The sequence below is a fragment of the Caloenas nicobarica genome, chromosome Z, assembly GCF_036013445.1.
Source record: "Caloenas nicobarica isolate bCalNic1 chromosome Z, bCalNic1.hap1, whole genome shotgun sequence".
NCBI lineage: Eukaryota > Metazoa > Chordata > Aves > Columbiformes > Columbidae > Caloenas > Caloenas nicobarica.
The window spans coordinates 53,189,493-53,203,528 of record NC_088284.1 but is presented as its reverse complement, the minus strand read 5'-3'; the positions used below and the strand labels follow the sequence as shown (position 1 = coordinate 53,203,528).

The following is a 14,036-nucleotide window of genomic DNA, read 5'->3' as shown; positions in this document are numbered from 1 at the left end:
GGAGAGGAAAGAGCTAGTGCTGTGTTTGGACTGCAGCATGTGCTCAGCTGTCAGCCCCTCCTGCTCATGGCAGGCATTTGGGATCACTGTCAGGGGGCAGAAGCCAAACCAGGCACACAGCAATGCCCCTGGGCAAATGGGTTTCAACACCACCTTTCCAGAAGTGGGAAAAGGTCATACTTTTGCATTAAATCATGGGTATTGTAGGAAATCAGTTGTTTGCAAGCCAGTGTGCAAGATACAGCTTACTTGGCTGATACCTGAGTCTCTGACTTCCAGCGATACCGCTGGGGAAGGGAGGAAACTGACACGGACACTGACACATGAATGGTGAGACTTGAACTTGAGCAGGTCCAAATCTTATGCAGCCGAGCCACAGTCCAGCGCAGCTGCATGCTACCGTAGGCACCACAGCGATCACCCCACACCAGCCTGCTTTGCTAGCACTGCGTGACCACACACCAGCAGATCACCCACTGTAAGAGCAGAGGGAGACTCAGGTGATGGGGATGAGAAATTGTTGTATGAACGTTGTGCCAGTCACACACTGGGCATTTCTGCAAGTCTAAGGGTAAGGCCTAGCGAAATCCCTGTGGATGTTCCCATATGGAGCAAGAGGAAGTTGCATAAGCTTATAGCCGCTCACGGGACAAGTCTGAGAAGCAGTGCTTGGCTCTCAGCTCTGCGGCTGCTGTGCTATGTATGGCCTTGTTGTGAAGTCCAAGACACCACTGCAATGTGAAACAGTTTCCTAAAATACCTTGTTTGATGCTGGCCGCTGACTCAACCAGCTTCGTCTCGCATCCAGACAACTGTCCTCTTGTGCACACTCACTTTCAGTGCCCCATGAGGAACCAGCACAGAAGCCCTTTTCCTTCTTCTGTGCTGTCCTGAAGCTTTGGTGTGCACAATTAGGGTGCTCCATGGGTTAAGAGTGATCAAAGAGGAAAAGATCAAAAGAAATTCTGCTCTACTGATGGTGAGAAGATTCCAAACAAGCAGCTCCTTGGTGGCCCAAAAGGTCGTACAAAAGACCTGGTGTAGTGTGTGTCTGCCACAGTGATTAAAGAGTTATTAAAACATTTGAAATCATTATCTAAATCTGACAGCAATTACCAGCATCCTCGTGTTCAATGGGTGAGTGTGCTCCAACTGGCTCTCAGAGACAGGCCAGACAACGCATATTGCACTTATTTATGCGATATCTGTTCTTATTCCCAAAATGAGCTAGCCCTTGCATTTATTTTGATTAGCAGAAGAAGAAAAAAGATGCATTATGGTTTATCATGACTAGCCTCTGTTTTGGAAGAGCCTAGAGTGATCTATCCACGGGTCATTCATTTGATTTCAGTGGCCACAACAGCATAGTACTGCCTCTTTTTGCTTCAGTCTTCTCATTTGTAAAGCAGGAATAACAGCAGCTGTGAGTCACCACTGCTCTTATCCAAAAAGCACATGCACTCGTCTCTTTTTCTTCTTACCTGATTTCCAGGAAAACAAACTTTAAACCAGTATGCGATTGTTTCAATTGCCTCTCTCCTCTTCTGCAAGCAGCTTTTGTTTAACCTTCCCTCACATGATCAGTTAATGAAGCCCAGCCTGTAACTTTAAGGTTTAAAAATAATTCCTCATATCACTCCCAGACTCTATCATAGGAAATGCTTTCCAGCATGTCAGCTTGCCCTTTAGACACCACTGCTCCAAGAACAACAGGAGACAGACAAACAGGTTTTTCTTTCATACTCTGTAACTATTTACAACAGCTTGAAGAAGCACAAACATTGCACTCAAGCACTTTAAGATTTACACTTCTCTGAACTTTGTTACTGTTTCCGTTTCAAAATAGAAATGTTGGGTCGTTGTTTGTTCAAATCAAAATGTGATTTCAAATGTCAAATGATATATTAAATACTCCTCAAAGCCTTTTTTTAGTTCTGTTAAAACACTTTCACAGTGATCTCTGGAGTAGAGATGGGCAGTAAAAAAATTGGCCTTGGTCAGAGGAATGCTACAATACAGACAGGATTTGCAACTTCCAACTTGTTCCAACAGAATGTTAAATTAAGAAATTCAGGAAATAGTACCTACTTTGGTGCAAAAATTGAAAAAACATCCTTTTTAGTATGAGGAAAAAAACCACCAATGTCCTTTAAATTTTAGAGAAACATCAATACAATGTGGAAATTATTCTACATTCATGAACATCTGCATCAGCAATTTAACATGATACTTCCCCATGTCCTCCCACTATTTCCCCAGGTTAGCTTTTAAAATCACAAATCTCCCCAAACTCAGAAATTACTATCCACCAGAAATCAGGAGGAAACACTGAGTAAAGAATGAAGAATCTATCAAATTGAGGTTTGAAATGTTAAGGACGTGAGTTAGACCATGATCAAAGCTTCAAAGGTGACTTCAAGTACAACTCAGTATTTAGCCTCTCTAAAAAAAAAAAATACAAGCTAAGGTAAAAGTAAAAAGAAATCAAAACAACTCATTTTTTCCATGCATACAAAAATAACCTCATCAGAAAACCTCACAGGAAAATAATATTGCTTTTGGGAAAACCTAACCCTGAAGTAGTGGTGATAGTAGGACCCCCACCTGGGTCTTTCTTGCAAAGCAAGCAACCCCTTGCATCATCCCCAGCTCCTGTGACCAGGTGAGACATTGAGATGCAAACGAAGTCGCCTTTGCTTTGTGGGCCAGCAAAGAAGCTGGAATGCAGTTTCTTATCAGACATTTGGATGAGGAAATGATGGTTCTGGGAGATCACAAGACTGCTGAAAACAAAGAGGTGTTTCAGAAAGGTTGTGTCACTGCTCCCCAGCCATCTTCCAGGTCTTCCAAAAACTCACAGAACCCTGTGTATGTTCCCTTGAAGCAGATGCTGCTTCCTTTTCTAAGCTAATAATAATGCAACTAACTTCATTGTGGGTGCTCCAGCTGAAGCACAGTTTGAATCTGATATTTTACCAGGGAGAATCCAAAACAAAGATTCTTAAGTGGGTACTTACGAATGTCATTAATTTCAGAGGGACATCATAAACGCCAGAGCCACCTCAGGTCTTTGGCGAGGAATAGCCAGGTTGTGGAGCAAGGCTGGTTACTTCTCCTGGAGCTGCAAGGACGAAGAGAAACAGCTCATGGGTTTTTGGTAGCCTTCTTACCAGCCATATTCAAATCAAGTTAGGTTAAAAATATCTGCAGTTCCTAAAACTTTTCTGAAACTGACACTAAAAATAAGTATTGAAGTGAGTAGCATTTTTTAAGATGAAATAGGGATATCCATTCAATTATCGTCTTTTCACAACCTCGTAGTTTTCTGACACAGTCACTCTGGTGCTGGAAATTTACTGTGCTTTTTTTCTGTAAGAAGTAAAATGGAAGAACAGCATGATTATTTTTGTGAAAAAAAAAAAAAAGTTGACCTGCTTTTTTTGAAGTTTCGTTTTCCTACATGCAAATATGACTCTGGCATTTCTGACACATAACTCAGACTCTGGCATGTAAAATCAGCATAGTGCTCTCTGAAATCTACATGTGCTTTTCTAAACTGGATCAATGTTTGGCTGAACAGAAATTCATGTGTGACTTTTTTTTTTGTACCATTTAATAAAAGTTGGTCAGTGAAAAATCTGCTATGAAATGCAGTAATTTGCATTTGAGGGTAGATAACACTTCAAGATACACCTTGACTAAGACCATGCTGCTATAGGAGCCTATTCTTAAGCCATGGTGTAGTAACATAAAAATTAGATTTAAGCCAGAGGACTTTAACATGGCATAAACATGTTCACAGCCAGGCCCTTTTAAGGAAGCCATCTCAGCTCTTTCTATTCCAGGAACAAAGATCCTGAATTTAGTTTTCATAGTTATGCAAAAATCAATGTTTGGCTAAATAAAATGTCCTTCCTTTGCTGTTTGGAGAAATGGCATCCAAACAAATTGCTTGTTCTTACTTCAGGAAGGATCACAGCATGCGGGTTACCCTGAAACAGCTAGTCTGCTTGTGTCACACCCTTGTCACAGTTAAACTTGACATAGCTTATTCTGTTTACATTGCACAGATGATTCTGATACATTGCCAGCTTGCTGTAGCTTTGCAAGTCGACTACAATTACAAAGGAGCTTTGCTTTTCTGATTTCTGTGTCTTTTTTCTGACAGATACAGGTTGGCCCTTTCCTCTGTGCATTTTTACCAGGAGATCAAAGGAGAAAAGGGATTTCAAAGTACAAAACAAGTTTCAGAAATCCAGGATTCAAATAAGTAGAGTGGTTCTGGAGGGGGAGGATTGTGCTGCACGACCTCCTGGGCTGTGCAGTGGCAGCTGATTTTCATGTTGATGAGACACTTCCCTGGGGATCAATGCTGAGTACACCCCTCCAACTGCAGAAGCAACATACTGCTATGCAAGTTCTTGGGACTATTGAGAAATGCTTGGCCTCTCTTACCTGGAAACTCGTAGGGCCAGATAGCTACAGGGCGGTTGGCAAACTTCTGGCTGTTGCAATGGAAACATGACCAGTTATTAAAAGTTGTTATTCCCATGTCTTAGAAGAGTGGTATGGCTTTGGCAAAACAGTTGGAGTTTTGCATATATAGAGTTCCTCAAAAGCTGTTTTTTTGAAAGCAATTTGGGAAGTTACCCTCCAAAAATGAGATATTAATGGACAAGGGTTTTCTTCCTTCAAAGTTCTGATCTTTAGGTTACTGCAGAAAGGACTGTGACTACTGTGATTAGCATGGCTATCTAGATCTCCTCTGGACTGAATGGCATGGCTTCAGTTGAGCTTTTAAGCAGAGGAAGGAACTGAAGGAGCCCTTGATTTCACCCCTTCTCTCTGCTAACCTTGAAGGAATTATCTGCACATAAGACCCCCACACAGTTTCTAGTCCCCACAGAGATGTTTCCAACAGAGCAAAGAGTGGTGTGGCTGCAGCAGGGCATCACAAGGTTGCACAGTTTGATGGAAAATTATTTCTAGCAGTATCTGCCCACGTATTACCTCTCACTGCTGCCGCTGACCCTCTGTTCACTTCAGCACACCACCACCAGGCTGGGCTTGCAGTTTGGCATGTGAATACATCACAGTGTGAAGACAGGGGCAGTAGGAACAGTCCTGGGACAGAGGGGTGTCTCATGGCTGTGCAGTATGGCATTTCTACCTTGACCGAGGTCACGAATAGTCTCTGCAGCACAGCTGGCAGTCTTCACAGTGACGTCAATATAATACAGCTCTTGAAAAGGAAATTTTCATCCAGGAGTTGGAGGTAGTCCTAGGCCAGCTCCCTATCACAGGTTTCTAAATGGCACTCTCGTGATGACCAGGTTTTGACCATAGCTGATTTCCCTTGCACAAGTTTATGTTTCTGCACCTGGGCTCCCAGACTTCCTTCCCAAAATACCTGGGAAGCTGATAATGTCCACGCAACAGTCATGACTCAGTGCAAGCAGAAAGTCGATGTGCTGAAGGTGAAAGTATTCTGGTCTCCTTCAAGAATTTCAACAAATTCTCAGTTAACGTTTCCCTCTGTACAGTAGTTAAGTAAACTTGTAGGGTGAACTGATCTTAGTAAAAATGGCACCTGGCATTTGTGTGTGTGTACATGCACCAAGACTATTCACGAGCAGAAGTAGCACAGTGGTATCACATGCTAGCTGACTACTTGGTGACTTCCCCAAAGAGACAGGACCTCATACCATCTAGAAAAACTTTGGTTTGTCTTGGTGCGTCTCAGGGCACATTACAGAGCAGCAGATGTGATTTATGGTGCAAGACCACCCGTAATTTTGACCTTAACTCCTGTCAAGCCAGCTTAACATCTTGCCCTTTTAGAATAGAAGTTCTCATCCGCAGTTCATTGAGAACTTAATTGTAGCCTCTCAACACTCAGTTGATACCAGATACAGTTGCAGAAACAAAACTAACATAAATAGGACTGAGACGTCCCATTGCACAGAAAATATCAGCAAAAAGCTGTTAAGTAAAAACTTTTCCAAATCTCACACAACTCAAAAAACCCACACCCACCCCACTTCCCAAAACCACAAAACCAAACAAACAAAATCAACTATGAGACTATGAGTTTTGTCAAACTATACAAAGTTCGTCTAACTCTCATGAGGTATTTCTATGTGAATTGTTTAGGGAGTGAAAAGTTTCATGCTGGAAAGATACAAATGCGTAGTCTTACTCAGTGCATGCATTTTTGTTTTCCTTTACAAATAAGGAAATGGCTTCTTTTCCTTAGAAAAGGCTGGGTTTGGGACTGTTGTTTGACAACTGGAAGTACAAACGGTTGAACAGAAAGTACAAGGCTATCTAGCTCAGTTTTTCAAATGTACACACACTATTAATTATCCTAATTTGTGCAAGCATGCAGTGTTGATTGTTACAGTGCATGTTGCACTCTTCTTCTTCCTTTCAGAAGACGTTTCCATGATGGTATATGTATCGTCAGTCAGCCACTAGCCATATAAAAACTTAAGACAAAAGAACTTTCAGAAACTTCAGCCACAAACACCACCAGAAATTTGATAATACAGCTTCACAAAGCAAGCAAATATTAAAATGTTGAGCAAGTAATTCCTAAAAATTGTAATGCATCCCATGTGCATTTGCTGCAGTCCTGTTTTGAAGAAGTCCTTTACATGTTTTACATTCCTGCCCAAACTGGCAAGGCTGCATGTGTATAAACTATCCTGATAGGTCAGTCCTAGGTGTTCATATGCAAGCTTTTACTTGCGTAGTTTAGCTTTAAAGTATCTTCTTTTCTCAGAGGTTTACAAAGCTTACTTATGATTACTGACTAACCAAGGAGCACCATTTTTGTGTGTATTTACAGATTTTTTCTGGAAGCAGTACACTAGTTCAATGGCGGGAGATATGCACAGGTACTTTGAAAAGGCAAGACAACCCATCCAACTTCTCTTTATGTATCTGGCTCTGTGGGACTTCCTTGGGCCAAAGACTGCTCCTGGGATAATCTGGGTAAGCAAACATGTATTGCTTATTTTAACGACACACTGTGTATCTTCAGACATGAAAAAAGAGAGAAGCACGTATCATATGATTTCTTCCCTTTTACTGTTGTGCAACAGTCTACAAACCCTGTTTTTTACTCTAAATATGTGCTTTCATGTTTGCAAGCTAAAGCCATCAGCAATGCTGGCTTTAGAGTTTAAGAGTTTAAGAGTTTAAGGGGAACCTCACCTAGGTCTTAAAGTTATCCTACTACTGGAGGCAGGCTCTCTGTTAAAAATCAAAGTCTGTCTACTCCCGGTCAGATGCATACCAAGTCTGTGTGTAAATCTTTTAATATCTCACCTGTGCTGCAGCTCTTGGCGTCACAGTGTTTTCCAGTAGATCCTGCAGGATGCCACGCATAAAAACACTAGCCACACTGGTGGCAAAATACGCTACTCTTATCAGGCTGAGGTCCAAAGGCAGAAGAAAGCAGTTTTCAGATTAAATTAGAGGGGAATACGAGGGACTGCCCTGGAAATGTTTCTTGTCCCAGTGTAAGCGCCAGGACCCTGCCCAGTGGGAGATGCTCCCTTGCCCCTGACCTGGCCTGAGCGAGAGCCCTCGAAGGGAGCACGGGGACTGGCCCGGGTCTGCAGCTGCGAACGCTTCGCCGTTTTTTGCCTTTTTGCTCCAGATTTTGTTTTCCTTTAGCCTGCCAGTTGCCAGCTTTAAGTTCTCCCTAGGTTAAACTCCAGCCGGCTTAGCGCGCTGCCACTATCTCCAGCCGGCCTGCACTCGCAATAAACATTGAGACAAACATTGCCCAACATAGCGGCTCCGCCGGTGCAGGATGCCCCTAGGGCGGCCCCACATCGTCTTCGGGAGCTCCGGCCGCCAGCGCTGCCGGGGCTGGACCGCCGGGCGGCGGGGCCGACGCCCCCCGGCTGGCTGCTGGCAGCCCCGGGGCGGGGGGCGGGGAGCGGCCCCGCCGGGCCCCCGCCGGACCCCCGCCCTCGGGCGCGGCCCGGGCGCTGGCGGGAGGCGCGGCCCGGCGGGCGCGGCCGCCAATCGCGGCGGCGGGGCGGGCACGGCCGCTGCGGCTATAAGGGGGGCCGCGGGGACCAAGCGCCGCCGGGTCAGGGAGACGGGTGAGGTTTGGCTGGCGTGTACCGAGGTGAGCGCGGCAGCGCGGGGGCTGCGAAGCGGGGGCTGCGAAGCGGGGGCTGCGAAGCGGGGGCTGCGAAGCGGGGGCTGCGAAGCGGGGGCTGCGAAGCGGGGGCTGCGAAGCGGGGGCTGCGAAGCGGGGGCGGGCGGGCCTCGGGTCCGTCCTTGCCTTGTGGCGGAGCGGCTCCCGCCGGGAAGGCGCCGCCATTCCAGCCGCTTCCCCGGGAGGCTGCTGGCCCCCCGCCCCTCGCCCTGGCCCCGCCGCCCGGGCTTGTTTACAGTGGCGGCTGGAGGCCCCGCTTCGCGGAGGGGGACGGGCAGGGGCCGGGTCGGTCCGTGAGGCTCCCGGGAAGGGCTGTGCGGGGCTGGGGGCGGTCAGCCGCCCCGGGGGACTTAGGGGTTGGCGGCTTGCCTTTCTCTCCTGTGATCGGCTTGTGGAGGAGCGGGGCGGGCGAGCTGTGTCTCGGCAGACGGGCTCGTTTCGGGTCTGTCGGGGCACAGGGCGGCCTGCCCGCGCCCGACCCTGCTTCTCCGCTCCCGGCAGGTCCGCCAGCATGAGCCTGCGTCTGACCGCGCTCTGCCTCTGCCTGGGGCTGGCCTGGGGCGCTCCCAGGGTGGATCCCGATCTGGACGGCCACTGGCAGCTGTGGAAGTCGTGGCACAACAAGGACTACCGTGAGGTGAGCGGCCCGGGGTACGTGCGGGGCTCGGCAAACGCTGAGCGCACTCGGCGGGGCCCTGCCAGCTGAGTCATGTCTGCTTGTTTCAGCGCTGCCCAATAGCCTGCACTTGGAAAGGATAATCACCCCCTCTCCGTAGATCCCTTTCCCGTGTCTGTGCCTCGGCTGGGCTGTACTGTACTCCTTGTTTTTGTTAAAAGGGTGGCAGAAAGACCATCTCTTAAACAGCGTTCATCCCTCACATTTGAGTAGTCTATGTTTTCCTGACTATACAAGTCTTAACAAAGCGCATTATCGTGCAAGTGTACTTTGTTTGAGCTGCCTCCTGGAAGCGTGTTGTTTTCTGGTTCTTCAGAGAGAGGAAAGCTGGAGGAGAGTGGTGTGGGAGAAGAATCTGAAAATGATTGAACTTCATAATCTGGACCACACATTAGGAAAACACAGCTACAAGTTGGGAATGAATCAGTTTGGTGACATGGTATGTAAAGAGACCTGAAACATGCTGCTCTAAACAGCGGTGTGTAATAGACGGTGACTGCATGTCTTGAATTTTTTTTAGACGACTGAAGAGTTCAGACAGCTGATGAATGGCTATGCATACAAGAAGTCAGAAAGGAAATACAGAGGATCCCAGTTTCTTGAGCCCAGCTTCCTGGAAGCACCACGATCAGTAGACTGGAGAGAGAAGGGATATGTAACTCCAGTTAAAGACCAGGTATTATCTGATAGTGGATATTTAAACAGTTTTAGGTCTAGTTTCTTGAAGGCTACTTCCAGTTCCACAGAGGAGAAACACTGTGGACTTGTTTAGTAGAGCCTAGTTCAAGCTTACTAAATTAAGTGCTAGTTTGATAAATTGCTGTACCACTTCAGGATTTTTTAGGAGTTCTGTACTAAATGGTTAAGAGCTGAAGAAACTGTAGTACCTTCACTTGTACATGCTAGGGGTGTGGAACTGAAGTTGGTCTTGTGGCTTTTGTGTTTTTCTTGTTTAGATCAGTGGTAAGAACTATAATTGCCTAATCTGTCTGGATTTGTAACTTGTGACTTCGTTTCTTCAGGGCCAGTGTGGCTCATGCTGGGCTTTCAGCACAACGGGAGCTCTTGAAGGGCAGCACTTCAGAAAAACTGGCAAACTTATTTCGCTGAGTGAACAGAATTTGGTGGACTGCTCTCGCCCTGAAGGGAATCAAGGCTGCAATGGTGGTCTCATGGACCAGGCATTCCAGTATGTGCAGGATAATGGGGGAATTGACTCAGAGGAATCCTACCCATATACTGCAGAGGTACTGAACTTGTATTGCAGGTGTCATGTCTTCTGTGTGGACTAACCTATGTGTTGGGGAACTCATACCTAGAAAGGAAAATGTAGAAGTAGTGATCAGCACATCTGTTCTTCCTGTTGCATCTTTCCTAAGAAAACTGGAATGACTGCTAGCCCCAGTAGGAATTGCATATTGCACTGGTGTTTGAGATCAAAATCTTACCAGACCAGTTGGAAAAACTCGGGCAAATATTTTTATTCCTCCCTGTCACTACTGCCCTCCTGTCATGTGTCATGCCTAATCTTGCTTGACTCAGCAAACGCGGACCCAGCCCTTGTCAACAGTGTCACTTAGTTGTAGGGGTGCCATTCAGCTTCCCATAAGTGGGCTGTGATGGACTTGCTACCCATAGATAGACTAGCTAGTGTGGTGGTGGTGGTTTTTTAATGGTAGTTGTCAGCAGTGCTTTTAAGTTCTATTTCTGGACTAAATGTGCATAAATGCAGCTTTCTAAAATACCTCTAATCTATCAGAAGTTAAACAGACATGAGAGGACAAAAGAGCAGTAATAAATTGTGGTATCATTTGAGAGCCCATGGTTTTTGTTTTTCACCACTTGAAGTTCTGCTGACTATATGGATCTTTCCTTGCAGCTTATTTTGTGTTGATGGAATGTGCAATAGCAATGTTGTGAGCAATCTAGAAGCCTTTGGTTTGGGGTTCATGTTCACCTGCATCCTTGTAAATTCATTTTTCTCCATCTTGGCTCTTTGGAAGATCCAGCTTGGTTATAGAAATTGCCAAACGTGTTGAGTACATAAAGTAAGCAGCTGAGGTGTGCTCTGGGTTCTTTTAGTTGAGCGGAGGCAACTTGAGTAGTGCTTTTACTACAGAGGTAAGGGAAGGATGAGCTTACTTATAGTTGTTTCGGTTTGACATGTCCTGACTTCCAAACTAGGCCTCTCTGCTGAGGTTAATGCCTGTGACACAAAAAGTTCAGGCTTCATTGTGTTAAAAAAATAAAGTGAAGAAGCACAAAATTAATGCTATATGTAAGGTCATATAATACAAATTACTAACTTCCAAGTAATTCTGTACAGTTTTTCAAACTATGGGAGGCTAAAATTTTAGATTTTAAGTGCTTGCTCAATGAGAAGTTTCTGGATTGCTTTGTAGTTAATGAATACTTGGCTCTCTTCCATTGCCTGTTAATGCATTCTGGGCTTCTTTCCTCCCTGAAAAGAGATTTGTCCTGCCCACCAAAGAAGGCAGGGTCCCAGGATGTGGTAGTCCTTTGCATCCCAGTAAAGCTTTCCTTTTGGGCCCCACTGTCCTTTGCTTTTTCTGTACGTTTAAGAAACTCAAAAGAAAAGCAGCTTCCGTGTTCTCCCTTAGCTCTTTTTTCCTTTCAAAGTACAGCTGAAGCAATTGGATCCTCTTCAGTCCCTTGCTTTTAAGGCAGCAAAGTAACAAAATGTCTGGTAGTTCCTGTGCTCACCTGTGTATTAAGTGGGAAACTATGTAATAACTGCACCTTTCTTCGCTTAGGATGATGAAGACTGTCGCTACAAGGCAGAGTACAATGCTGCTAATGACACTGGCTTTGTTGACATTCCTCAAGGACATGAAAGAGCACTTATGAAAGCAGTGGCAGCTGTGGGTCCAGTGTCAGTTGCTATTGATGCAGGCCACTCTTCGTTCCAGTTTTATCAGTCAGGTGGGGATTTAGTTAACTTTCTTTTTTTTCGAATACTCAGTATTCATTACCCTTCTGTTTAATAGGTGGAAAAAAACCCACAACAAATGAACACAAAACAAACTATGTGATATAGAACATAATCACGAGTCCTTTTAATTCTAGTCCAGGTTCTTTGCGTTTTGTACTTCTTTTGCATATGTGTGTATTTGTTCTTCAGTTTCTGCTATGTCACACCTCACTTATGATTCCTTTCTCTGACTCTCAGGAAGCTGTGCAAGATTTAATTTGACAAACAAAGTTTCTGGTGGGGGAGAATGGTTTCCTGCAGATGAGTGTGTTCACATACGAACTTTTTGCCTCTGCAGGTATCTACTATGAGCCAGACTGCAGCAGCGAAGACCTGGACCATGGTGTTCTGGTTGTGGGTTATGGCTTTGAGGGGGAAGATGTAGATGGGAAGAAATACTGGATTGTTAAGAACAGGTAAGATTTCTCTCTGTGCCTTGTAGCTCTTGGGGTCAGGGGAGAAAGGAAGGTAGTTTGTCACCTGTAGTGGGGGGGTGGGGAGACAACAGTAATTAAAGTCTGCCGATGGAAAATATGGAGACTGTTCTCCGATTGTATTGTATGACAAAAGTTAAACCTGACTCATGCTGCTGGCAGCCTAATAGACTAGGTCCAGAGCAGTGAACACTAGGTAACGCTTTTTTCAGTTAATTCAAGGGAGCTTTGTACTGGAACAGCACATGAAGATAGATGTTAAAGTGGTGAAGCAGAGGGGAAAGGGAGGAAGCCAGGTTGTGGGAGTGCAGTGGATTTTTTTTTTTTGAAGCAGAGTGCTGCTCGCTTGTGTGAAATAGGGTAACACTTAAGCTTTAAAGATAGTGTTCCCTCCTATGCTGGAGGGAAAACAATAAATTAATGCCAAAGGGCACATCACATGAGTTTGTCTCATGTTCTCTGCATGACTCGGGAACCACCCTTAAATGGTTTGAAGTCTTGGTCTTCCCTTAAAGTTGGCTGGGAGCAGTGTCTGAGCTTCAGGCAGATATAATCCAGGATTGCACATCAAGGTCTCCACAGAATGAGAGGATGGCTGCACCCTTTATTTCTGTAGGCTTGGGGTGCCTCTTCTGTAACATGCATTTAATTACTGGAAAGCACTTCAGTTTGACTGTAGCTATCTTGGTTTCTCTCCACAAATGTGGAAGGCAGCAGTTTTTAATTCAAACACTTCTTTGAGGGGTAAACAAGTCTCTTCTGAATATGGAAACAAGCCTTTTACTTCTGTTTTCAGCTGGGGTGAGAAGTGGGGTGACAAAGGATATATCTACATGGCCAAGGACAGGAAGAACCACTGTGGAATAGCAACAGCTGCTAGCTATCCACTTGTATAATTTGAAGACTGAACATTTCAGTGCAAGATGGGGATTTAAACTGAATGACCAAACCCATGTTCACACATGTGGTAACTTGTATCCTTTAAAAGCCAACTTGATTTTTTTTTTTAAACTTCTGAAGTATGTTTTACATGTTGGTGACATGCCACTTGTTTTAAATTAATGTAAATGTTGGTATGTAAACAGCTTGTAATATTGCTGCCTTTTGACTGCTTAATCTAATAGATTCTTCTTTGTATTTTTTCCTTTTTTTTAATTGCAATGTGCCCAAAGGTTTACTTTTTAAATAAACACTTAAATTCTAGCGTGTATATATGACTTGGCTTTTTGGTCTGTTTTTTCCACTTGAAACTTTTTTCAACTAGGCATCCTAAATTATATTACTAACTGAAGCTTAATATGTATGCCTCTTTTCATTAGTTGCTAAAATGCAACCCTACTTGGGAATGGTTAACAACTGTTACAAAATGAAATGTAGTGTGTTTGACACAACTTATTTAAATGAGAAGTGTAAAAATGTCTTTATTGACTGAAGTAGAAGTGACTGAAAATCTGACATTCATTCTTTAAAACTACTGGCTCCCCAGAATGTGTCTGTAAGTGAATTTTTGGCTTAGTCCTGTGACCCAGAGGCAATACCCTCTCTGCTGCTTTGTACTCCGTAACAAAGATCTTTAGTCTTGTGCTGCATGCAGCATCTGATCTCCACTCAGCATAGTATACTTAATACTGTTTTCCCCCTATACTGGCTTTAGCTGGAGAAATAAAGGAATGCTCTTCCTATGGAAAGTGAAGTTGGGTCAGTCTGTTAATCCCTGGATACTCGATGGCTGACTGCGCTTTACTCAACCCCTGC

At 44.7% G+C, this 14,036-nt stretch overlaps 1 protein-coding gene across 1 annotated transcript; it reads left to right on the top strand.

Annotated features, from left to right (window-relative positions):
• The first annotated feature begins 8,095 nt into the window (after positions 1–8,095).
• Positions 8,096–13,491, top strand: CTSL (cathepsin L). Its single transcript, XM_065657044.1, has 8 exons — positions 8,096–8,146; positions 8,681–8,816; positions 9,172–9,294; positions 9,376–9,531; positions 9,878–10,102; positions 11,630–11,798; positions 12,146–12,263; positions 13,078–13,491. The coding sequence occupies exons 2-8, from the start codon at positions 8,691–8,693 to the stop codon at positions 13,175–13,177; spliced, it is 1,017 nt and encodes a 338-aa protein (XP_065513116.1). The 5' UTR covers positions 8,096–8,146; positions 8,681–8,690; the 3' UTR covers positions 13,178–13,491.
• The last annotated feature ends 545 nt before the right edge of the window (positions 13,492–14,036 follow it).